This window comes from Nyctereutes procyonoides, unplaced genomic scaffold (assembly GCF_905146905.1).
Source record: "Nyctereutes procyonoides isolate TBG_1078 unplaced genomic scaffold, NYPRO_anot_genome, whole genome shotgun sequence".
NCBI lineage: Eukaryota > Metazoa > Chordata > Mammalia > Carnivora > Canidae > Nyctereutes > Nyctereutes procyonoides.
Window position 1 is genome coordinate 10,746,475 of NW_026575122.1, and position 24,992 is coordinate 10,771,466.

At 34.8% G+C, this 24,992-nt stretch overlaps 1 protein-coding gene across 1 annotated transcript; it reads right to left on the minus strand.

The window, feature by feature from the left end:
• Positions 1-2,514: 2,514 nt before the first annotated feature.
• Positions 2,515-22,422, minus strand: TDO2 (tryptophan 2,3-dioxygenase). The gene is made up of 12 exons (XM_055336589.1): positions 22,291-22,422; positions 21,961-22,066; positions 20,585-20,675; positions 18,606-18,676; positions 17,122-17,249; positions 15,257-15,443; positions 13,871-13,978; positions 10,830-10,941; positions 9,517-9,574; positions 8,032-8,111; positions 6,934-7,024; positions 2,515-4,245 (listed from the first exon to the last, which is right to left on the minus strand). The coding sequence occupies exons 1-12, from the start codon at positions 22,323-22,325 to the stop codon at positions 4,092-4,094; spliced, it is 1,221 nt and encodes a 406-aa protein (XP_055192564.1). The 5' UTR covers positions 22,326-22,422; the 3' UTR covers positions 2,515-4,091.
• Between the last annotated feature and the right edge of the window lie 2,570 nt (positions 22,423-24,992).

Here is a 24,992-nt window from a genome sequence, read left to right on the forward strand (position 1 = left end):
CATTTTCCCACTCTCTTTCTCTTGTTCTTTACTGTGACACTCCTACATTTTCCTGGTGGTTTGGCTTCCCTGGCTAAAGAAATCTCATTTTTTATTTTACAATTCTATTTTATAACTATTTATTTGGCTCCATTTGCCTCTAAACCTTTATCAAATCAAGATCTCACCTTTCTGTTCCCACTTTTCTGCTTTCCCCATTCTAACCACATTTTTTATGCATCCCTCTGGCTTCCACCTGGTTCTGATTCTTGATGCAAGTTTCTGTTTTCTCTTGCAGAAGTCATTATGTGTGGGTATGTGGCAATATAAGAACCTCAGAGCAGAAGAGCTGATCTTCTGTTTCAATAGAAGTACAATTAAGTATTAAATGGATTAATAAAAGAAAATCATATCAAATATTGCATATGTAAACATTTCTTCTCTGCAATTTATGGTTACCTTCTACTCTAGACTGTCTTAGCAAAAACAAAATTTTAAATGTAATAGCAACCACTAAAAAAATGAGGACATTCCATTTTTCCCATCGCTTTTGACCTTTATCTATCCATCTGCTTTATTAGAAAAAGAAAACTCAATTACAAAAGACTGTATTTCTTTGGTTTGTACCAACCAGATGCAACCTCAAATGAATACATGTTGGCTCAGGTTTAGAAATGTTCCAGGAAGAAAAATATTGATATGCTGATTAATTTTTTAATTATCCAAGTGTGTCAAAAAAGAACTGTGTGCTGGTTGTTCTAGTTGTATTTATCTCTGTATTTACTGACTTCTATACAATATAAGTGCTTTTCTGATACTTTTTTTCAAATGTTAAAGATTTTTTTTAATTACAAAATGATTAATACCTCTCAGCTGTTCTGGATTTTGATGACATTTATAATAAAACTACCTATATTTGACTTTGGGTGAAGAAGACTCTTGATAAGTGTTATGACCTACATTTTGTGAACAGTGTTGATGTGCTTTACATTCACATAAGAGTTTTCTCAGCTCCAAATCCATATATTCAATTTTTGGTTTTCTCCATAGACCTCAATGTCTGCAAAATTATCTCCTCTTCCCTCCTTCTAAAAACAACAACAACAACAACAACAACAAAACTTCCACACCTCCTAGAGTCTCTGTTTTGGTTAACAGCATCAACATTATGTAATTAACCAATCAATAAAAGTGAGGGAAATATTATTGAATCAGGTCAACTACACCTTAGCAACCCATCACTTATTCACCTATGTTCTTGGGGCACCTAGGTGAATCAGTGGTTGAGCATCTGCCTTTGGCTCAGGTCGTGATTTCAGGTGTCCTAGGATCAAGTTCCACATTGGGCTCCCCACAGGGAGCCTACTTCTCCCTCTGCCTATGTCTCTGACTCTCTCTCTCTGAATAAATAAATAAAATCCATAAAAAATCACTTACACTCTCTGTTTCTACTTTTCTTTCCTAGATGCATATTATTTAATTATATCTTAACTCCACTAGTCAGTAGTCTACTTACTAAACTCTATGTCCCTTAATACAGAGGTTCTCAAAGTATAGTCCCCAGACCAGAAGCCACTTGAGGACTCATGAAACACTTATTTATTTATTTATTTATTTAGAGAAAGAGAGAACATGCATTTGCATGCACGAGTAGAAGGAGAGGCAAAGGGAGAGAATCTTGCAGATTCCCTGCTGAGCATGGAGCCTGATGGAGGGCTCCATCCCAGGATCCATGAAACTATTACCTGAGCTGAAACCAAGAATCAGCTGCTCAACCAACTGAGCCACCCAGGCACCCTGACACACTTTGTCTTTATAAGTGCTCTAGATGACTCTGATGGATGTTATTATAATCCATTTACTATGTGTCCCCTGGAATTGCATTTCTGTAAGACATTATGTTATTTCCCTGTTTTAAACAATTCAGGAGCTCCTCAATGCCTAAAAGATAACATGCCAACTTTTTTAAATGACCTTTCATGAAGAAGCCCTTTTTCTACCTTCTTTGCCTCGATCTCTGCTGTTCTATATAGGCATTTGCTGTGCTCCAGCCATAACAAGCAACTTCAAGTTTACCCAGTGGGGCTAAAATGAAAGCGATGAAATTTTCACATAATAATTAGGAATCATAATGAAAATCATCAAGATGTTCCTGTGTGTGATTTCACAAAGATCTCAAAGTGAATACTAAATTAGGCAAGCTTACACACTCTGTAACTCGTTAGAGAATTATAATTTAAAGTGGATCATTAACACTAGCAAGTTTGAATGGGAGCAAAGATAGAAACTGGCATTACAAATTGTTTTGACTTTTACATTAAGAGTTACTGATAAATCCCTTGGAAAAAAACTCTTACAACTATATAGTTTAATCACACCAGAAAATAAAAGAGCTAAGTGAGATCATTTAGTCTGTTACAAGAATAAAGCCTGACAAATAGCATTTATTCTAAGATTCCAAAATATCTTGGTGACAGAACATCTATTAGCATATTTTTTTCATTACTTCATGAGAAGAATAAAGATCGAGATAAGTATTTTTTTAAAGATTTTATTTATTTATTTGTTTGAGAGAGAGACAGAGCACGAGTTGAGGAAGGGGCAGAGGCAAAGGAAGAGGGACAAGCAGACTCCCCATCGAGCTGAGAGCTGAATGTGGGGCTTGATCCCAAGACCCTGAAATTATGACCGCAGCAGAAGTCAGATGCTTAACTGACTGAGCCATCCAGGCGCCCCTTAACATAAGTAGTTTTATCCCCACCATATAGATAGTAAACTGGGGCTTAAAATTGAGTTTGTACTGGAATGGGTAGTTAATAAATGGCAATGCCCCATGTGCACTGATTTCAAAGCCATTGCCTTTAGCCACCATGCTACTTGTCTCTATATTTCTTAGCTTAGCCACCATCAGGCACTATGTACATGTGTGCACGCACACACACACGCACACACACATGAAAGGGCCTTATAGGTAAAAGCAGTTACATGTAATTGTCTAGAGACAAACTAGACAACATGATCTTTATAAGAAAAAACTTATAATTGAGACCAAAGAATAGTTCAATTCCATGAAGAATTTGCTGCTCACTTACAGATCATCGCTCCAGGTCAAGGTTGATCTACATTTAGATTCCTTTGATAGTATTTTGCCCTCCCTCCATAAAATAAATCCAAGTATTGCCAATTTCCACACTGATCTAGAAAAAGAAGAATAAAACTCCTGTCTGATCTAAACTCTTAGTCTAATACTTGTTATTAGAAATGAGCTAAATCACTGTGTAGTGTGTTTCTCCTTCTATCTTCTGAAACATTCTTCAGTTGAGGGAACTATCACTCATTATAACCTCAATCCTGCATTGACTCTGCCTCCTGGAGCTGGGAAGAGCACCTTTGCCTTTCTGGTCAAGAGGTGTTGGAAGCTGAGACCTTGCCTGAGGAAGAGCTGGGAAGATAAAGCCAACACCTACAGAAAAAAAGTGGTGAGACGCAAAGGGCCCTCAAAGTGTCCTTCTCAGAGGATCCTCATAGTACTCCAGGAACTGGACCCATGCCCAGGCTCCTCTCAATTCTTTGAGCTAGTAGATTTGTCCAGCATGTCCTTCCTTCTAGGCAAGCTTCAGATAGATTTCTGTCCTTGGTCATCAAGAGTCCCAATAAACACAAGCAATGTTTCCAAAATTGTATGTGGAAAAAAGACTAATTCTTATTATTTCTTAAATATTTTGATTGTGTAGATCTTTGTACAGAATGACACATTTTATTGCAGTAAATATTTGAAATAGCTGAAGTTTACAAGCTCATTAAAGTATAAAATGAGATGAACCTGTTAAATGGTTATATTAAGGTAAATATCAAGGGACAGAGTTTTTAATAGGAAAACCTATGTACAATGGTACAATTCAATTTAATTAACTTCTCATCTTAATGTTTAGTCTTATCACAAAAATGAGTTAATAAAATTATTTACAGGATTGAATCAAAGGACCACAGGGCTTACCTATAGTATATACATATATTACATTAGGACTCTTTGTATATCATGAAATTCATAGAAAATTTTAAAAAAACACAGATTGAGTAATCGATATCTTCATAGATTTTTGCAGATGGTTTTAATCTGATTCTTCACTGCTGAAGTAAGAGCTGTCACAGTATTCAGCCGTGTAAAGGAATTTATGAATAATTGGGTTCATCTTCGGTATCCAGTGTCGGGGAACCAGATATGTTGAAAGATTAAATAAATCTACAAATACCTTGTACCTGTCACTGGAAAAACATAGATATACAGATGGTGTATATTTATTGACATGAAATGTTTAAAATTATTTATCAAAAAATTTTCATTTCTCAGGTGATTTTTATGTCATAATTATTATTTAATGTTATGCTTCATTATACATTATATATTACATTTTGTGTATATTATGTATGTATTAGTAAGGAGTTAAGGAGTATAACTTCTTAAGATCATCTTCTTTTTGTTCCATATCCAAAGTTCATGCTCATAAAGCAGTATTATGTGTTTCCTTGATCCTAACCAGGCTGGTTCAGATTAAAACCTAGAGTCTTATGATTGTCATGCTACCTTTATAAAGATAAGGGAAGGTGTACTCTTGTGTCTGACTTTTAAAAGATAGTATGCAAAATTAAAAAAAAAATTAAAGCATACAAAATTCTTAGTTGAATGTTCATTAGAAAATATTTCCCACCTCCAAAGTAGCTGTCAAGTAATTGACATGGATGGATTAATAAATTAAAATGCCAACTTTTAGATTCATAGTAAATGAATAAAGGTGGTTTTAACATTTAGAATCTTGTGTGTTAGTTATTTGAATTGTTGCTGTTTTATAGCAGAAGAGCATTTGCTTTTGAGGTCAAATTAGAGTTCATTTCTGCTCTCTGTTACTTTGCAACTTGTGTGACCTTGGATGAGTTGTCTAACCCTCAGTGTCTTGGTTTCTAACTCTGTAAAATAAAAACTACAGCCCCTTCCCCTGACTAGGCCTTTGTAAAGACTTAATGAGGTAATGGCACACTAGAAATGCTATTTGTGTTCATTATTCCCACCATCCACTGATGTGCAGGCTCATGTGGTACAGACAATCATTTACTGTTTCATGTTTACAGAATGTATTCCCCAGGGAAAGAGAAAATATGTGATGACTATGAAAATTCAAGTCAATGAATTTTATAAGTAGTATAGAGTGTGTTTCTAGGTAAAGTGAAAATTTATAAGAAGGATGAAAAATTGAACCTGTGCGTCTTATAATTGTCAATCTAATAATAAGAGTAGGTATTATGCTGAGTCAAGTAAGTCGATCGGAGAAGGACAAACATTGTATGTTCTCATTCATTTGGGTAATATAAATAATAGTGAAAGGGAATATAAGGGAAGGGAGAAGAAATGTGTGGGAAATATCAGGAAGGGAGACAGAACATAGAGACTCCTAACTCTGGGAAACGAACTAGGGGTGGTGGAAGGGGAGGAGGGCAGGTGGGGGGGGTGAATGGGTGACGGGCAATGAGGGGGGCACTTGACGGGATGAGCACTGGGTGTTATTCTGTATGTTGGTAAATTGAACACCAATAAAAAATAAATTTATTATAAAAAAAGAGTAGGGATGGAAACCATGTACAATATGAAGAATTTTGGAGACTAAATGTGAATATGTATACAATGGAATATTACTCAGCCATTAGAAACGACAAATACCTGCCATTTGCTTTGACGTGGATGGAACTGGAGGGTATTATGCTGAGTGAAAGAAGTTAATCAGAGAAGGACAAACATTATATGGTCTCATTCATTTGGGGAATATAAAAAATAGTGAAAGGGAATAAAGGGGAAAGGAGAAAAAAATGAGTGGGAATATCAAAAAGGGAGACAGAACATGAGAGACTCCTAACTCTGGGAAACTAACAAGGGGTGGCGGAAAGGGATGTGGGCAGGGGGTGGGGGTGACTGGGTGATGGGCATTGAGGGGGGCACTTGATGGGATGAGCACTGGGTGTTATGCCATATGTTGGCAAATTGAATTCCAATAAAAAAATAAATAAAATGTTCAAAACAAAAAGAATAAAAATAAATGTGAATATCTAATTTATTCTTGAGCTGATTCTCCTTTCTTATGGGGCCTTTTAAGTTTTCCCATTTTCCTATGTATGTATCTATATCCATCTATAATGTTGGGAACATTAAGTAAATTAAAAACACAAATGTCCTATAGATCTCTCTAGCATGTTTTAGGTGCTAAATAAATGTTGGTGCCTTTCCTTGACCTCTTTCCTTCCTGGGCACTCTCTGGAATAGATGGAAGTAGTATTTATAACACAGAGTCATACCAGGAATTAAGAAACTATTTTTTGGGATCCCTGGGTGGCGCAGTGGTTTGGCGCCTGCCTTTGGCCCAGGGCGCGATCCTGGAGACCCGGGATCGAATCCCACATCGGGCTCCCGGTGCATGGAGCCTGCTTCTCCCTCTGCCTGTGTCTCTGCCTCTCTCTCTCTCGCTGTGTGCCTATCATAAATAAATAAAAATTTAAAAAAAAAAAAGATTAAAAAAAAAAAAAACTATTTTTTCAGCTGTGTCATTCACCTGAGCAAGAGGACATTAGCCGAATAAATGATAATTGTTTGAGTCTAGTCCAAACTTGAGCCAGAATGAGTTGAAAATGTTCCTACCTGGATGAACTCCCTCATATCCTCATAGGTCATGCCACCACAAATAATGCCTCATTTCATCTCAGGATCAAAATGATGAAGTTCCAGAACTAAGAATTTTTATAATGACCTCTCTAATAGGAATGCCTTCATCTAACCAGGATAAATGTGTTGTTAGCAGTTCGGATGAGAGCAAGTATAAATCACATTTCCTAGATAATGTATGTGTATGTAGACGAACCAAGAATCAGTGACTTCCACCAAGAAAAACAGGTGAATTTCCCCCATCTTACCTCACTGTTGAGCGCAGGTAATGATAGCCAGAGGACCCACCAGTGCCAGCTTTGCTGCCCAGCATTCTGTGCACCATGCACACGTGGTTATCTAGGCAAACACACAAATTAACTCCATGGATCTCTTTCTGCCATTAGTTCCACAATTTTCTAAAAGCAAGTGGTTGGTAATGATTATTGCTCCCTGAGAAAATGTTCACACCTTATCACTTAGCCGTATGGAAGGTTTGCAGGTGAGAGCCTGATGAGACCAGTAGGTTGCCTGGCACCCCACTTGGCTCAGGCTACATGCATATGAATCCATCCAAAATAATGATGGACTAGCCTGTGAACACAATAGGAAAGAGTAGGGCCAAATTATGACTTTCACAAGCCCTCACCACCTTTGCCTTCATGGGTCCCTTTCTCCATTATATATATATATATATATATATATATATATATATATATATATAATGTATATATTAAATACATATATATATAATATACATATATACACACACGAGTAATACACACACATATATAAATTATATTTTAAAATTGTATTGGCATAAAGATGAATAAGATATGGTTATATATTAACACATTCTATTTAACCTGAAGTTATTTTTTTCTTCTGACTATTAAATAGTTTCATGGAGCCCCAAAGATAGTCTGGGCCCTAGGTATTATGCTTGCTGTGTATAATGGGTAAATGGCCCTGGGAGAGAAGAACTGTTGGGCTGATTTAAAAAACAACAACAACAACAACAACAAACACCATTCACACACAAAGGAGGAAAGAAAAGATAGCAGGAAAGGGAGCAGACAGATGGAGAAAAGGATTCAAGATATAGGATGGGAAGGAAAAATCAGGGTTGAGGTGGTCATGCTGGAAGGTGTGAGGAAGGGACACCTGGGTGGCTCAGTGGTTGGGCGTCTGCCTTCGGCTCAGTTTGTGATCCTGGGATCTGGGATCAAGTCCCGCATCGGGCTCCCTGTGAGGAGCCTGCTTCTCCCTCTGCTTGTGTTTCTGCTTCTCTCTCTCAGTCTGTGTCTCCCATGAATAAGTAAATCTTAAAAAAAAAAAAAAAAAAAAGAAGGTGTGGGGAAACTTACATCTCCATTTAGTCATGAGTGTGTCTATGTCCATGAGAGAAGTCAGCAACTGAAAAGGCACCTGGAATCTAGGCTCTTCCCTAAAGAAGAAATAATAATAAAAAGATATCTATTGAAGCAACTCTTAAGTGTGTTCAGAAGGGCATGAGTTTTGTAATCTGTTGGTTCTCCAAACAAATGTCAACTTCACCTTTTAAGAGCTGTAGCAGCTCTGGATTACTCTCTCAGTTTCTTAGTCTCAAAAATGAGGATACTACTAATCAGCTTATAGTATTTGTTTAAAGGGTCTAGAATATTCCACGTAATACATGTAACCAGCCAGAATCACACTCAACATTGACACTCATTAAAAGTTAGACACAGGAGCACCTGGGTGGCTCAGTTGGTTAAACTTTGGATTCTTGGTTTCAACTCAGGTCATGATCTCAGAGTCCTGAGATCAGGATGCCCATCTGGCTCCAGGCTGAGTGTGAAGTCGGCTTGAGATTTTTCTCTCTCCCTCTCCTTCTGCCCTTCCCCCAACTCCCACACATGTGCACACATGTTCTTTCTCTCTCTCTCAAAAAAAAAAAAAAAAAAACCCTTAAAATTAAAGAAACAAAAAGTAGACAAATACTCTTTCAGATTCACCAGCTTCTTATAGGCAAACTATAAGAACTATATTAGAACTTCTTCTAGGCAAAAATATTAAAGCACAAAAACAAAAACTGCTTTTTTATTTCCTCTAATACATTTTTTTCCCTTTCTTTATCTAGTCATTCAACACTCAGTACATTTTCTGCTTCAGGTACATAAACCTGAGTGGCATACATTTAGTAGAAGTTTAGGAAAAGAGTAAAAAATTTTGTTGATGTTTCTGAAGGAATGAATTTGAGAAGATTAAAAAATCAAATATAAATGAGGTTTTATTTTTGTTTTTGTCTTTAATGTTTACTAGTGTCCTCTCCATTGTTCTGACACATTTAATTTATGAAACATGAAGATAAGGCCTTCATACCAATGGAGTGGGAGTACATGGACATTTAAGGGACACCCCAAACACTGGACAGTAAAGACAATTTTACTTGAAATTGCAGAATAAAGAGAAATCAGTTTATAAAGTTGCTTTCACTTTATCACTTTTTAAAAATTTCATAAAACAGGAATACTCTACAATGTTTAATGATGGAAGACATTTTATGACTGAGTTTCTGAATAGATTAAACTTAGGCCATTCAGAAAATGTCATGTCATATAGTATATTGTAGAATTCAATAAAAAGCAAGTTTAATTGGTGTGTGGTATGTATATTTTTACCCACTATAGGGATAAAGTTATATTCTTACTATCTAGAATACAAATTAATGAATGTCACAATTATTTTTTAAGGTTTCTCCCAAAACTAAATGACTTCTTAAAACTATGATTGCAATTTATAAGCTTTATACTTGATATATTATCTGTACCCACTCCTCAGCTTCTGCTTCTACTCTTCTTTGCTTTTACCTGTAAAAATATATCATCAAGGCCCCCTGAAGTGCTCTGTATGACAATCGTCTTTCACCTGCAAGAAACAGTGAGTTTCAATATAATGAGGAATTTAAGGCAGTCATATTAATTTGGCATCATGATCTTAAATAATTGAGTTTCATGTGTTTTTAGAAAACAATAGTTTAGTTTAAATTTTTTATTCCTTAGATTTTACAAAGCAAATTAATATGTATTTCAAATATATATGTAATACATATTTTATATATGAACACTTTATATATATAATATATATGCCTTTAAAATATTTATGTATGCATTTTAAATTTTCATGACCTTTAAGTATCATGTTAGGAAAACTTGATATAGAAAATATTTAACTTCTATACTAAAATATATTTAAGTCAAATAGTATAATGACTTACTTTATAAAAAATAAGATTAATTCCGAGGTTCATTTGTAGGTAGTTTTTTTTTTTCTAATTCACTTAAAATAACCTAAATTACTTAAAATCATTTGGCTTCAAGAAGTACAACCATTATATAAAATCTCTTATAAAAATAATAATAAAATAAAATAAAATAATCTTTTATGGGTGCTCTACTAAAAGGCTTTCTTCTATCTGCAGAAAAACAAGATTTTTGCTATTCTTTACAGGGATTTTATAGAAAACAGACGAACAACCTTTAAATTTGTAGCATTTCATAGTAATTTCATATACCGCTATGCCTTGTACTTATGTTATAAAAATTAATTTTACCTTCTATTCCACTCATTTCCAAAAAATTATAAGTAACTTGTAATAAAAGTTCCAAATACAAATGAACACAAAAATTTCAAACACATAAAAGAGTTAAATAATGAAGGTATTGATGATATTACTGGTCAATGAGCTTCAGAAAATAATATCCCAACATCAATTATGCCAGAAAATCTGTGCTTTCCCCTGTCTATTTGGGAAACTGATTTCCTCTGTCAAACCACCCTTGCCCTCACAATAATTATTCCTCTGCTCTGTACTACTGTATTATTTACAGTTACACTGCTTATCTTCATTTCTGCCTCTATTAGGCTGTGAACTAAAATGCACTCATATACAATTTCTCCTGGTATCCTGTATGTCTGATACATATGAAAGCTTCTGACTAATGTCTTTGAGATATATTGGACACACAAACTTACCATATAAAGTTATAGCAGAAAAAATTAACCCTATTCATGTTTCTGTGAGCATGATATAAAGTTTCATTTTATTTCTCCCACATAAGATTTGGTATTTTAATCTCACAGTCGTACATTACGGGGAAAGGACTCAGAATAAAATACTCACCTTTACTATAAAGATGTTCATGACGTTTCTCATCAAATAAGGAGAGTAACACTTCTTTTTGTTTCTGAAATTCAGCCATCTGTTCCTCTTTTTCCTCTGACTCTTCTTTAGCCTTTGGGAAAAATATTGCATTAGTATTCTCAAGAGAGATCACAGATTCTAATTTTGGAAAACATCTCTTGTGAGAAATAGACTCACAGGAGCAGAAAGGGTATAGTTTCTGAAGGAATATTTGCCTTCTCATCTAATAATACAACTTGGAAATTATGGCTTATGAGATGAGTCTTCCTCACACTCCCTGGTTCTATCCTTTTATTTAAGTTTACATGATTTGTTAATCTCAAATGTCATTTTCATAAATATCATGAGAAATGGACTCAGATGGGCAAAACTGGAGACAATTTACAAGTGGCCAATAATCTAATTTTAGACAGTAATTTTTAATACAGGAAGGAAAGTAATTTCACATAGGAAAGGTTAAGAATTTCCAGCCAGAAAAACTATTAACTCTATTAAAATTCTATATTCAGTATAGAATTTATATTCTATAATTTCTTAGATATTTTCCACACTCAGATATTTATTCATTTGAAATCTGTTGAACCATTTAAGGAAATTCTTATACTTCTGCCTACTACAAATGCTTTACTTACAATTCAATTAATTGAGCTGAAGCAAAAATCAGTTAAGTCAATTATTTCAGTTTGAACAATCACTCATGTGGTAAGAACTTGTATGCACATTATTGTCAATTAATTATTCATTTATTTAGTAAATGTCATGCTAAGGTGATAGAGATAAAATTGTGAGCAAAAATTGAGTTCCCTGATCTCATGCAGTAAGTATACCATCTGGTGGGAAAAAGACATCGAACAAATAATCACCTAGGCATTATACTGCAAGTGTGGACAGTAGAATATAGGAGCAGTGTAATGCCATGAGAACTTAACAGTAGTGAGGAGGTCAGGGGAGATCCTTCTTTTCTTTTTTTTTTTTTTTTAAGATTTATTTATTTATTTTACAGAAAGAGAGTATGAGTGCATGCATGTGAACGGGGTGGGGTGGGAGGAAAGGAAAGCAAGGCAGAGGGAGAGATCTCAAGCAAACTCCCCTCTGAACATGAAGCCTGATCCCAGGACCCTGATATCATGACCTGAGCCAAAATCAAGAGTCCTATGCTCAATGGACTAAACCACCCAGATGTCCCAGGGGGAGATCTTTTTGAAGTTCTCCTGGAGCCAAGACTTGAAGAATGGAAGGAGTTACCTGGGGAAGAATATTCTAAGCCCAGAGAATAACATATAAAAAGACTCCGTGGTGATAAATTCAAAAAATTAAATTTAATGTAAAGAAATTCAATATGGTTGGACCACATGAGATGATGAATCACGTTGAAGACTATGTTAAAGGCTTTTATCTTAATTTTAAAAACAATTGGGAGAAAAACAGGTTTTATGCAAAAACAAAATGTGATCAGATCTGCATTTTAAGAAGATTGCTCAAACTGCAGTATGCAGAATAAATTGGAATGTAATCATATTGGGGAAAAGTAGAATAGTTGAGAGAAATTATGAGTCCAGGTGTAAAACAAGAGTAGTTTTCATGTGATTGAGGGTGGTAGATAAAATGGAGATATCTGACACCTATTTAGAAAGTAAAATTGGTAGGATTTGGTGATAAGTTGAAGAAGTGATTGAAGAAGAGGGAAGTGCCAAGGATCAGTTGTACATTTCAGACTTGACAAACTAGATGGTTTATAAGAAAAAAAATTTCTTCAATTTGTAGAAGACTGAGTTGATATGAGGAGGAAAGGAAAAGGAAAGCTTGGTTGTATCATTATGTTTTTGAGAGGACCAGGGGGAAATTATAAAGTAGGGTGTGAGATAAGTAATTTGAAACTTAAAGAGTTATTTATGCTGGAGATGAATGTTTGGGAGTTATTGGTATATAAGTAGATATTAAAACATTGGGTATAAATGAGTTCATGTGGCGAAAGAGTGCAGAGAGAGAATACAAAGTGTCTAAGACAATGCATTGCAAAATCCTACCACTTATTGGTCTGAGAAGAAAAATGAGCCAGTAAAAAGGGACAAATCAAGACAATAAGGGCCAGTGATCTAAAGGAAGACAATGTCATATATTAAATCCAAGGGGAAATTTTTTTCAAAAAAGAATAAGGAGCCATTATTATTGAATGCCACTAGGAGATGAAGTAAAATAAATTAAAATGAAGCCATTGGATTTATATACCTGGAGGCCTCCTATGAATGATGGGACAAGAAGACAGACTGATTTGGGTTGAGGATTTGATGAGAAATAAATAATTATGCTAACTATGTGCTAAATACTGTACAGATATTAATCTAACTTAATGCTCATAATAATCCTACGAGGAAAATACTCTTATTTTCTATTTTACCATTGGTGAAAGCAAAGCAGAGGGAGGTTACATAACGGAAAAGTTCAATGTCACAGTCATTAAGAGATGAAAGTGAGACTTGAACCCATGCAGTGTGACTTCAAAGTCCCTGTTTTAAGAACTAAACTGATACAGCCTCATCAGATATAGAATTGAAACAATTCTTTTGAAATATTTAGTTATGAAGAGAGGATGAGGGGGTAGCTTGAGGAAAATGAAGAATCAACAGTATCTTTCTTAAGTGAAAGAAATTTTAACCGAGAGCCAACAGGAAGGGTCCAACAAATATACATGAGCCCATGGTAAATTATATGGTTAAAAATATTTGGATGACTGGTCTTTTGTGAGCCTACTTCTGTCTAAAATTGCTCATGATATGAAATTTTCAATAGAAAAAAAAAGGTCTATTAATCTGATATATTTATCTAAAATAAAATCATGTCAATTATGAACTCTTTATTTTGTATTGTACACAAATAAAATCATTCATGTAATATATTTCTTGCAGATGCATTTGTGAAAGAAAAAGAATATGAGAAAAATGGAAGTTTAAGAGAAAGCTGGAGATTTCTTAAATAAAATTTCCAATAAATAAAATATCTACTTAGGGCATCATAAATACCTGAATTCTTATGAATTCTTCTTCCAGGCCCTTGACAATGTTGTTTTCAAGCTTTCCCCAGAAGTTAAATCCATGTGGCTCTAAACCTGGTGTTCTTTCCAGCCATGCCTGAAGCATTATTTTTTTAAGTAAATATATTGTAGAATTTTAAATAATGTAAAATATATTGTATCTAATATCTATGAACTTGAAATAGGAAATTTTATTAATTTTGAGAAACATATGTCATAAGTGTTTTTTATGTATAAATATTTTCCCTTTCCCTTCAACTTCTTCACTTAAAGAACAGCAATTCATTATATTTCATTTCTTAGTTTTTAAAGCAATCATATAATAATATTTGCTCATTATTTATTAAGAAATATAGGATTACAGAAATCCCAATTTTGTTCTATAAATGTATGAGCATATCTAAATGTTGTTTGAATGAATTCTTCTGGTTTATTCTCAAAATAAATTATGGCTTAGGAGCTGAAGGAATTATGACATGCCTTTGATATGCTCTCTTCTAAATGTAGGAGCATAGTATACTTAACAACTTTGGCATGAACTAACTATTGGATTATTTTAAGAGTCCACAAGAATTGTTTTTTTTTTTTTAATGTACTTTACTTTGATTCCAGTATAGTTAACATAGAGATTTTTTTTCCTGTAAAAATGGAACAAAATTCATGCATCTCTGTGGATTCTCATTTAACCTATTTTTGGTTTTGAAATTAGCTTTGTGATTCTTTACCTCCCATCTTTATGAGCTATTATTTGGCATCATATATAGCATATTCGCCTAAATCCACATTTACAATATCAAGGGCATTAGTGTGCAGAGTAGAAGTCAGTAAAGAAAATTTTAATTTGCAAAGGGAAAAACCATTATGAAGGAAATCAAAACCATGTAACCTTGATTTAATAATTTACTTATGGAGAAACAGTAGTCCCTCAAGACCTTGTATAGACTCATAGAGAATTAAGATATGAAAAGAACAAATTCTGAAGACTCTACTCTTAGTAATTTACTTTAATTGAGAAAAATACTTTACTTGTGGAACTGTTCAATTATGGACTATTTTTTAAAAAGTAAAGCTCACTAAATGACTATACTTAGCTTAAAAATCAGCTAAGTGTTGTTTAGTAGGCTTGTTTAAAATAATTGCCTTATAACATGAGAAAGTTATTAAATATTAACATAATTGATTATATAAATATTTCTGAAATTCTCAAGAGAGTTTGTTATATTTTAAATATTTTAATTAGTTGAGTTTAAGTATTTTTTATAAATTCTCTCTGTTCCTACTTACAATTAATGTAACAAAACAATGGAGTTTTACAATTTTGACCTAACAGAAGCTAAATTAATAAGATGTCAGGATAACATTTGAGCATTCGTACCTCCACCAGTTGCAGTAGTGTTTGCTCCTGCTCAGACTTAAGTAGCAGTTCATTATCTTCTCCTTTGAAGTTATCACGGTAATGTCTTCTGTTGTAAGGGACCCTCAAACTCTGAAGGACACCTATCTTGTTTTCTAATAGTCGGAATTGCAAACTCTGGAAGCCTGATGCCGGAGATAAGTACTCTCTGAGGACAAATGGAGGAAGGCAGGAGAAGAGAAAAAAGAGAGGAGTTGACATTGCAAATCACTGATTTCTTCTATTTTGAGAGGTCATCAGTTTTACTCTCTTAGATATTACCAAGAACACTGAGACGAAACTGCCTAGAGTTGGACCTGTGATTTGACCTTGCTGAAGAAAAAAAATGAGCTGTCTAAATATCATTGTTGCTGTCGATTAATACATTTAAAGATGAAATGTTTATATAGTTTGGGCAATGGCATATATGCATGTGTGTACATATATATATGTATACACGCACATACGTATATGCACATATGTTTATGTGTTTGTACACTAATTTTTTCCTGAGATACAGACACATGGACATTGAGCAATACTGCTTATTCTATAGTGCTGAAAAGATTCTTTATACATATTAGTCAATCCCTCCTAAAATTTGTATTCTTGGGGGATCCCTGGGTGGCTCAGCGGTTTAGCACCTGCCTTCAGCCCAGGGCGTGATCCTGGAGTCCCGGGATCGAGTCCCACATCGGGCTCCCTGCATGGAGCCTGCTTCTCCCTCTCTCTCTCTCTCTCTCTCTCTCTCTCTCTCTCCCCCCCGTGTCTCTCATGAATGAATAAATAAAATTTAAAAAAAAATCTGTATTCTTGGATGTCATGATTGACCTCACTACCTAGTATTATTATGAGCACCAATGAGATACTACCAGTAAAACAAATGAGATATCACCTTGCACAAAATAGGCAATCAAAAAATGTTATAATTCCCATCCTACATCCTTCTAAGTCTTCTATCCTTCTAAGCTTCCTTCACCTAATTGATTGTAAGACTTCAGTTTTTAAAAACCACCACAAAGGAATTTTACTTGACCATCACACATGTTGGAGACGCTGCCTGTGATATCCTTAAATGCACCTGATGTTCTTAAGAAAATCTCTTCTCCAATTTTAGTATGAAAAAGCTTTTTAAAAAAAAAAAAATATATATATATATGGCTTTGGCTGCCTGGAAATGCAGAGCTGACACTTATAGTTCAATCCATAACTTAAACTGATACTTTTGCTGACAGGCTTCCTGTCAACTCTTGTTTCTCTTGTATTTTTAGTTTCACTATTTTAAAAAATGTAGTTATATATATTGTGTCAGTCATGTAGCCATTTTGATAAGTTGTCCAAAATTCCTTTTTTCAAAAGATTTTATTTATTTGAGAGAGAGAGAGAGGAGCACACGCAGGGGGAGGGGCAGAGGGAGAGGGAGAAGCAGGCTCCCCACTGAGTGGGGATCCAGATGCAATGTGGTGCATGATCCCAGGACCCAAAGATCATGACCTGAGCTGAAGGCAGATGCTTCACTGACTGAACTGCCCACATGGCCTGTCCAAAATACCTTTTAATGGCTTCTCGGCCTTTTGGCTAAAATCAAGTGTGAAATTCTTTTTAGATAAAAACAAAACACACAACAATGAATCGAAGTTAATTGATCATATTATGTTCATCTGTAAAAGTGAATGAGGACATATTTTTTAAAACTTTTCAAATGCTTTGTGATCAAGACTCCCACATGTTTGTAGTGACTCAGTGTAGGTAGGACAGGAGCCTTACTCAGCACACATGTTCCCCTTCTACCCCACCCAAATGAAAAGGCAAATCCCGCTGCATTCTTACAAGCCACAGATACACACCTGAAGTCATTGAAGTCCAAAGCTGTCATCGTTTCCAGAACGGAAAACTGTTGCACCAGTAGTTTAAGGATCACGGCCACTCGGTGCATCCGAGTGACAACCTTGAGCATGTTCCTTTCATCCCTGACCTGATGGTTAAGAAATGGAACACAGAGTAATCAATCCTGATTTCTAGAAATACAAAATGGACTGCAAACAATAATGTACTCCTAGTAACTTTCTCTGTTTTAAAGAGGAACATTGGGATTAAATTTGCCATATATATATATATATATATATATATATATATATATTGAATTAATAGCGACTAGAAGTTGTGTGCAAAGACTGTCTGCAAATTTGGAATCATTTTTCTTTAAAAAATAGAAAATTATGTGGAAGTAACTAAGAAGTCAGTTTTGAGACCCAACAGCCACTGATTTCAAAGTCAATTTCTCTCTTTGTTTTCTTCAAGGAGTAAAGGTTAAGGAAACAGGGAAACTTCTGGCTGAGGAGTAAACAACACCTGTTTTTATGTTAAGTTTCCATTAACATAAATGGGAATTGTATTGACATGTATAAGAGGAGTATTGTGTGCGCAGAGTTGTCTTGGAGCAGGGGCTCAGAGGCTGCAGGGACTAGGTTGTGTCCTGCTTGGGGAAGGTGTGTGGGAGGAGCAGGGGGCAGAGCACGGGGTGGAGAGGGTAATTCAGACTTCTGCGATCACCTCCAGCTCTACCCTGCTCTCCGCCCACTCTTGATCCTTCCCAGGCTTCCCCTCGGTATTTCTTTCCTGTTCTTTTTTTCTTCTTCTTTCTTCTTCTTTTTCTTTTAAGATTTTTAACCCTTTTATTTATTCGAGAGAGAGAGAGAAAGATACAGTGAGAGAGAGAATTGGGGTGTGCAGAGGGGGAAAAGCAGACTCCCCGCTAAGTAGGGAGCCTCTCCTCTCCCACCTCCATCCCAGGACCCTGGGATCATGACCTGAGCCAAAAGCAGCTTAACCAGCTGACCCACTGAGGTGTCCTCTTTTTCTTTCTTCTACTACTCCCTTCCTCCCTCCTCTCTTCTTGTTTTCACTTTCCTCATCATTGTTCCTTCATCCCATATCAAATATTCATGAGAAAAAATCTTTCAAGAAAACACACACACACACAAAAAAAGAGAGAAACACAATTCTGGTACTTGTTAGTTAAAGGATCTATATTAGCTATTTTGGCAATCTTACCGTCATATACAACAACTTTCTTTAAGGGCAAAAAAAAAAAAAAAAAAAAAAAGTTCTAAACAAGAGGCCTGAAATTGAAATTTGAAAGGAACCTTAAAGCAATCCATAGCAATGGCACTGAAAGTATAATTCCACTCTTGTCCATTGAGAAAGGTTTTTAAAATGTTTCCATTAACTAATAATTCCATCATTTGGTGTTAAGTTTTTCTAATAAACAATATTTTTCTACATGCTCAAAAAAAAGTATAAATCCAATATTGTGACAAAATTAACTTACATGGCCATTCTGAAAGATCTCTCGAACAGAATCTAATTCCCAGAGGATTTGCTTAAACCAAAGTTCATAAGCTGCAAAGAGAAAAATCATTGTCAATTGTAAAGTTATGGGAGCTTTTTTTTGACCATGATTCTCTGAAAGACAGGATTAACACATTGAAAAAAATAAAATGTAATTTTAAAGCAATAAATATAGTCTTACATTTATGTGAAGAGTCTAAATCTTCATCATCTACCTCTCTTAGTACCAAGCACAGTGCTTAGCATGAAATAAATAATAGGTGATTATTTTACGAACAAAGGAACTAAATAACCAATGCAGTCATTAGATGAGCATAAAATATCAAAAATCTTAGAGATTCCTGGTGCATTCTAATTTGGTGCTATTGTATGGGTAAGGCTATGTTTCTGTAATAAGTAGAGAAATCAAATATAATTTTAAATTACATTTAGAAGACTTCCAAGGTATCTAATTTTCATATTTGGACTAAGAGCAAATCAAATGTTTATTTCTCAGTTTCTATATCTTTTTTTCAGGTTTAACTTTGTGTGGCTAGTTCCATAACCCCACTAACCACATATCATAACTGAAGGATGGAAGGACAAGTCTCCCTACCAAATCATAATAGCTCCCATTTGTTGTATGCTTATCACATCCTATACTTTGGGGGTAAGTGCTCAATGCACATTAGTTCATTTCATCTTCACAAGAATGCTATGAATGAGAAGATAAAATAATTGTCTCCATTTTGCAGGTGGAGAAATAGAATTATTGGTCAAAAAACCTGACCAAAGTCACACAATTTGTAATGGTAGAGATGGGATTCTAAACAGTTTTCTGATTCCAAATCTGTGCTACCCTGCCATGATACTTCTATTAATTTTGTCTTGGCTAAGACAATAAATGTAATAAAAATGTAAGCATGAAAACAGGAGAGGTAACATATCAAGTCAATTATTTTCTATCTTACTTTTTTACTCTAAGGTGTTGATCATTTTAACCAGTCAGTGAAGCAAACAACCATTTGAGAAAAAGACATGAAAAACAGATAGGGAAAGAAAGCACATCTAGAAATGGACCACTGACTAGCATGAGTCATTGGACCTTGTCAGACAAAGGACAATATTACGGCACCAACAATCTTAGAGTAAATCTTAATATTCTGAGGTCACAGACCTCTTTAAGACATATATTCAAGAAATTTTGTGCACAATTTCAATGAGTTCAGGGACTTTCTAAACTCCCAAAGTCACAGATTCCTATGTTAAAAACCACTGTCCAGAGGTAAGAAGCCTGAGGAGAATAAATGCACACTTTAGACAAATTTTACATTTCTGTTTTGTACCAGATTATGATTATGTAAAGTCACAATAAATTTGAGTGTCTATTTCTTGAAAATAGTTTTTTATTTTATTTTATTTTATTTTATTTTATTTTATTTTATTTTTTTAAGATTTATTTATTATTTTTACAGAGAGAGAAAGAGAGAGTGAAGGGGAGGGGCAGAGAAAGGGGGATAGAGACTCTCCAGCAGACTCCCCCCGAGTGAGTAGCCTGATGTGGGGCTCCATCCACAACCCTGAGAAGATAATGACCTGCCCTGAAATTAAGAGTCAGCCACTCAACCAACTGAATCACCCAGGCACCCCTTGAAAATAGTTTTTTAAAGTTCCAGGTTGAAAAGCAGTAACATCTTATCTTGAAAATTCTTTGTGAATTCCAAGAGATAGAAAGTTCCCTTGGGTTTAGGAAAAAGCTAAAGTCCTACATCATTCAGTTAGCAATGAAGTTACATAAAAAAGACTGTTACAAAATTCTAAAAGGATGCCTTACGAGAATTTATCTGGCAGCAAAATATTTTCAAGCATTTCTAAGGGAAGTGATTCCTTCATCTTTCGCCATCTTAAAGAATTGTGGCTTTCATTACTGTTGGGAAATGCTTGTGGAATAGTGACTATCCAACCTTTTGTGCAACTTACCTTGATGAGTTATGATAAAAAGATGTTCATCATGGATTTTATTTCCTTTTATTTCACTTTGAAGTTCCTGTGCATTCAAAACCTTTTCCAACTTTAAACAAAAAATAAAAAGACTAGTTTTGTATAAACGTCCACGTATAAGATGGATAAGTAATGGGGATCTAATATATAGCATAGTGATCATAGTTAATCAACTGTATTATATACTTGAAAGTTGCTAAGAGAATAGGTCTTAAATGTCCTCACCACAAAAAAAAGAAATGGTAATTATGTGAAATAATCCAGATGTTATGGTGCTAATCATTTTGCAATATATAAGTTTGTCAAATTAACATGTTATATACCTTAAATTTACACACTATTATACATTAATTACGTCTCAATAAAGCTAAAAAAAAGATTTTTAAAAAGAAAGATTAATTTTGAAGTTGTAAAACTCGGTTTTTTTTATCAATTTAAATAAGAAGTAGAGAAAAAGAAAAAATAAATAAATAAGAAGTAGAATACAATGCTGAAAAAAAAAAAACACCCAAATTCTCAGGAAGCAATCTATGTCTTTTTAACAAATCATGAGTCTTAATCATAAAGAATGAGTTAAATTTATGATTTTTATTCTTTCCAGAAGAACTTACATTGGGTAGGATTCTATCATTACAAATACAATTGCACTCAATGAGTAACCACATCCTTCCTATCTCTTGAAACTAGTGTGATAAAAGCTTGGTAATTTAGCTCACTGTTTACCTTCTGCTCTTTTACTACCCAAAGAGCCTATTCTAAAAAGATCGTAACATTTTTTATCAGCTCATCCTTAGAAACCCATCATTGAAAGTATCAAAGCCTCAAACAATTCACTTCTTAAAAAATGTAGAAGACAAATAGAATGGAATTTACCCCAGAATTATCTCCAAATACTTCACTTGTAATATTCCTCTTTCATTTACTAATAATTTCAAGAAAACCTGTACCTCCAACATTTCTACTTTATGATAAGCGATTTTAAAAATATATTTTTCTGGATACATGTGCAATCATCTAGGCTGGGATTTAGTGACCATGTCTTATTTACATAAATTGTGCAATGCCTGCCAGTTATCTACACTTCATCTTCTCATGTCTACTCTTCTGCTCTAGATTATGCACTCTGCCGTGTACTGTACCTCTGTTAGAGAAGTGAATTTTCACATACGAGTCTCCTGAATTGTTCTAACAAAAGTTGAAAAAGCATACATTTGCATATTTATTCCAGAAAACTTTTTGATGACTGAGAAAACAAACAAACAAACATACAAACAAACCAAAACACGAAAATGTCACTTCGCAGAATTTAGCTCCTAACCGTGGAAGCTAAACACTGCAAGGCCTCTACCACTTACATGCAGGTAGTTTCCATAGATAAGTCCTCCTTTGCTGGCTCTATTCACACCAGTTTGTGATTTGTCTTCTTCATTGTCTTCTACAGATAATTTTTTAAAAGCACAGCTACAGGTTACGCAAGTGAGGAAAAAAATAGGAGATCTTGAGAAAGCATAGTAACTAATAAGACGAGTGATCAAAATTCTCTGGCTAATTGATTTTAAAGGAGATTTTTAATGAAAGAATAGGGATGATAATTTTGAATGCTTTTAAAACTCAGAATCAAAGCATTCTTAATCGACATTTCTAAGAGGAGCTTGACCATACTTAAAATAGAGGTAAATACTCACCCAAAGTTGTTGCCTAAAAATGGGCACCCACTCATGGTGAGAGCACTGAGGAGAGCTGATGTTGGACTCTAGACGGAGGATATCATTGACCTTCCCAGATGTTCTACAGCTGCCTCTTATATATCCTGCCCTCCCTGCACCAGCCAATCAGCCCTCTCTGTGTGCTCTGAGGTAGGCTCTCATTTCAGTCTGTCCAGAAGCTGAACTCTGTAAACTTTGGAGAGCATTTGTGTTGGGGACTGTTTGCTAAAAAAGAAAGATTTCTGCCAGACCAAATCATTTGACTAGCTAAGTTCTGTTTTTATATCCAAAACAACAAAAGTTAAAAAAAAAAAAAAATCAATGGAGGCTAGAAAAAAAAAAAGAAAAAAAAGTGACATTTAATTATTTTATTCCAAGGACACATTTGGCACAATGTTAGGATATATAATATAATGAGCTTGTAAAAAACAAATATTTATTCTCTCAGTCTCAGATTTGGCTATTCTTACTACTATTCAGCCAAAAGTGAACTTGAGTGTGACAGAGGCAGGGTACATGCTCATACCCCATTTCCATCTCGTTTTTACTGTTTTTCTGGTCTAAATCTGATCTAATAATTAGCAGCGGGTGGCCTGCTGTATTGTATTGGAACCTAAATGGACATTTTTAGTTTACTGTTTACCTGTAAGCAATTATGGGACAATGGGAATCATCCTCACTGGGTACTTTGTACAGAATGTAAAACTAATAATAAAGAGCCTACAATTCCAAATAATGTCAGTGATAAAATATTTTTCCTAGAACACATTATTTATTAGTTTAACTTCTCAATTGTTACTTTGAAAACTATTGAACCAGGCCAGGAGCTCCATCACCCTGTCCTTTGTACAACCACGGCTACGCACTAACCACTACATGTAGAGTCAGTATTTCTCATCAATTGAATTATCTAAAATGGTCAATTGAGGTCTAATTTACCAAAGTAATTAGATGTCAGAAACTTCATTTTTAGTCATGGCTCCACCACTGAGGAATTGTGTGCTACAGGGAAAAGTGATTTAAATTCTATCGGTATCAACTACCCTCTCAAAAGAAATGAAAGTGTTCAAAACTAGTCATAATTTTGAAGATCCTGATCCAACATAAAATCCTGATTTTATGGCTCTTAATAAATTATCATGTTTAATGCAATTTTACAGAAAGATAGACAACATGGAAGTGCCATGTTATAAGAGAACTGGGAAATCATCAAAACCATACCCTAGACCCCTTGTATTCCCTTTGGGTTTTTACTGGTGACTCTGGCATTGCTCATGCAATGAGTAGGGGGGGTTTGCAAGTGAGGCAGAGTCACTTGTCCTTACTGCTCTCACCCATGGTGTTTGGGAGCAGATGATTACTAGCTCCTTTTTTCCCACATGGTTGTTCAACTAAGTAGTGTTTACAAAGAATACAGCTATATAATTTATTCTACTGTCTGTAAGATTTTTGGGCTAAGGAGTGTTCTTCCCTTATTGATGAGAATACTAGTGAAAAAAAATGAGGAAATGTTCTTTTCAATACGAATTGGAAAAATTAGGTATTTTTGAAGCAACATAGTCGTCGTCGTCTTCTTCTTCTTCTTCTCCTCCTCCTCCTTCTCCTCCTCCTTTTCTTTCTCCTTCTCTCTCAGAAATAGGACTCCACTTAGATTTTCTAAGTAGTTTCATTTCAGTGATTAACCTTAGCAACACAGGAACTGATTTTTCAAAGTTAAATTTAGTGCATTAGAGAAATTATGAACTAATCTAAGAAAAACTTATTGCCTTTAGCCAGGACAGTAAATATAATAGCAATGCCTCAACATGAACCTCCTAGAAGCACACTTTCACTCAAAGAATCAAATTTAAGGATGAGAGCCTCAGGCATTATACCAAGTAAACAGAGGAGAACATATGAGTATATGGCAATGATTTGTGGTGACTTCTAAACTCATTGTATATCCATATACATTTAATTCTGTGTATACATTAATTACAGAAAGAATATGCTAAAGATAGGATTGACTGATAAGAAGATACAAATCAAGACCAATTCTAGACCTAGGAGAAACTCTAGAAACCACTGAATCTGTTTTAGAAGTAAGAATACCAAAAACCTGAGAGGCACCTCAGTGGCTCAGTTGGTTAAGCATCCAACTCTTGATTTTGACTCAGATCATGATCTCAGGGTCGTCATGGAATTGTACCCCAGCTGGGCTCTATGGAGCCTTTTTAAGACTCTCTCTCTCTCCCTCTCTCTCACTCCCTCCCCTGTCCGTCTCTCTTCCTCTCTTAAAAAAAAGACTTTTTTTCTCATATATGTCATAAAAGAATATAAAAAATAAATAAGACTACTAAAACCAAAGTCTACATCTCTGGTTCTTTCCTTGTGATTTTTAAGATTAGAATATAGAGAAGTGAGTCTGGGAGATGAAACAAGGACAAGAATTAGCACTATTAGGTGTTGGGCTAAACTTTGAAAGTGAATAGGAATTTTCTTTATTCCTTCAACCATCATGATATTGGTTTCAAAAAAAGAAAAAAAAAAGGCTACATATAACCAGTTGTAGAATGTAACATTATCTTCTTTCCCATAACCCTCAAAGCTTAAAATTCTTGAAATTTCCAGCCCTGCTCTATAACCCAACTGTTCACATTTTTCTTAGTCAACAGTTAAAGGTTGTGGCAGACACAAAAACA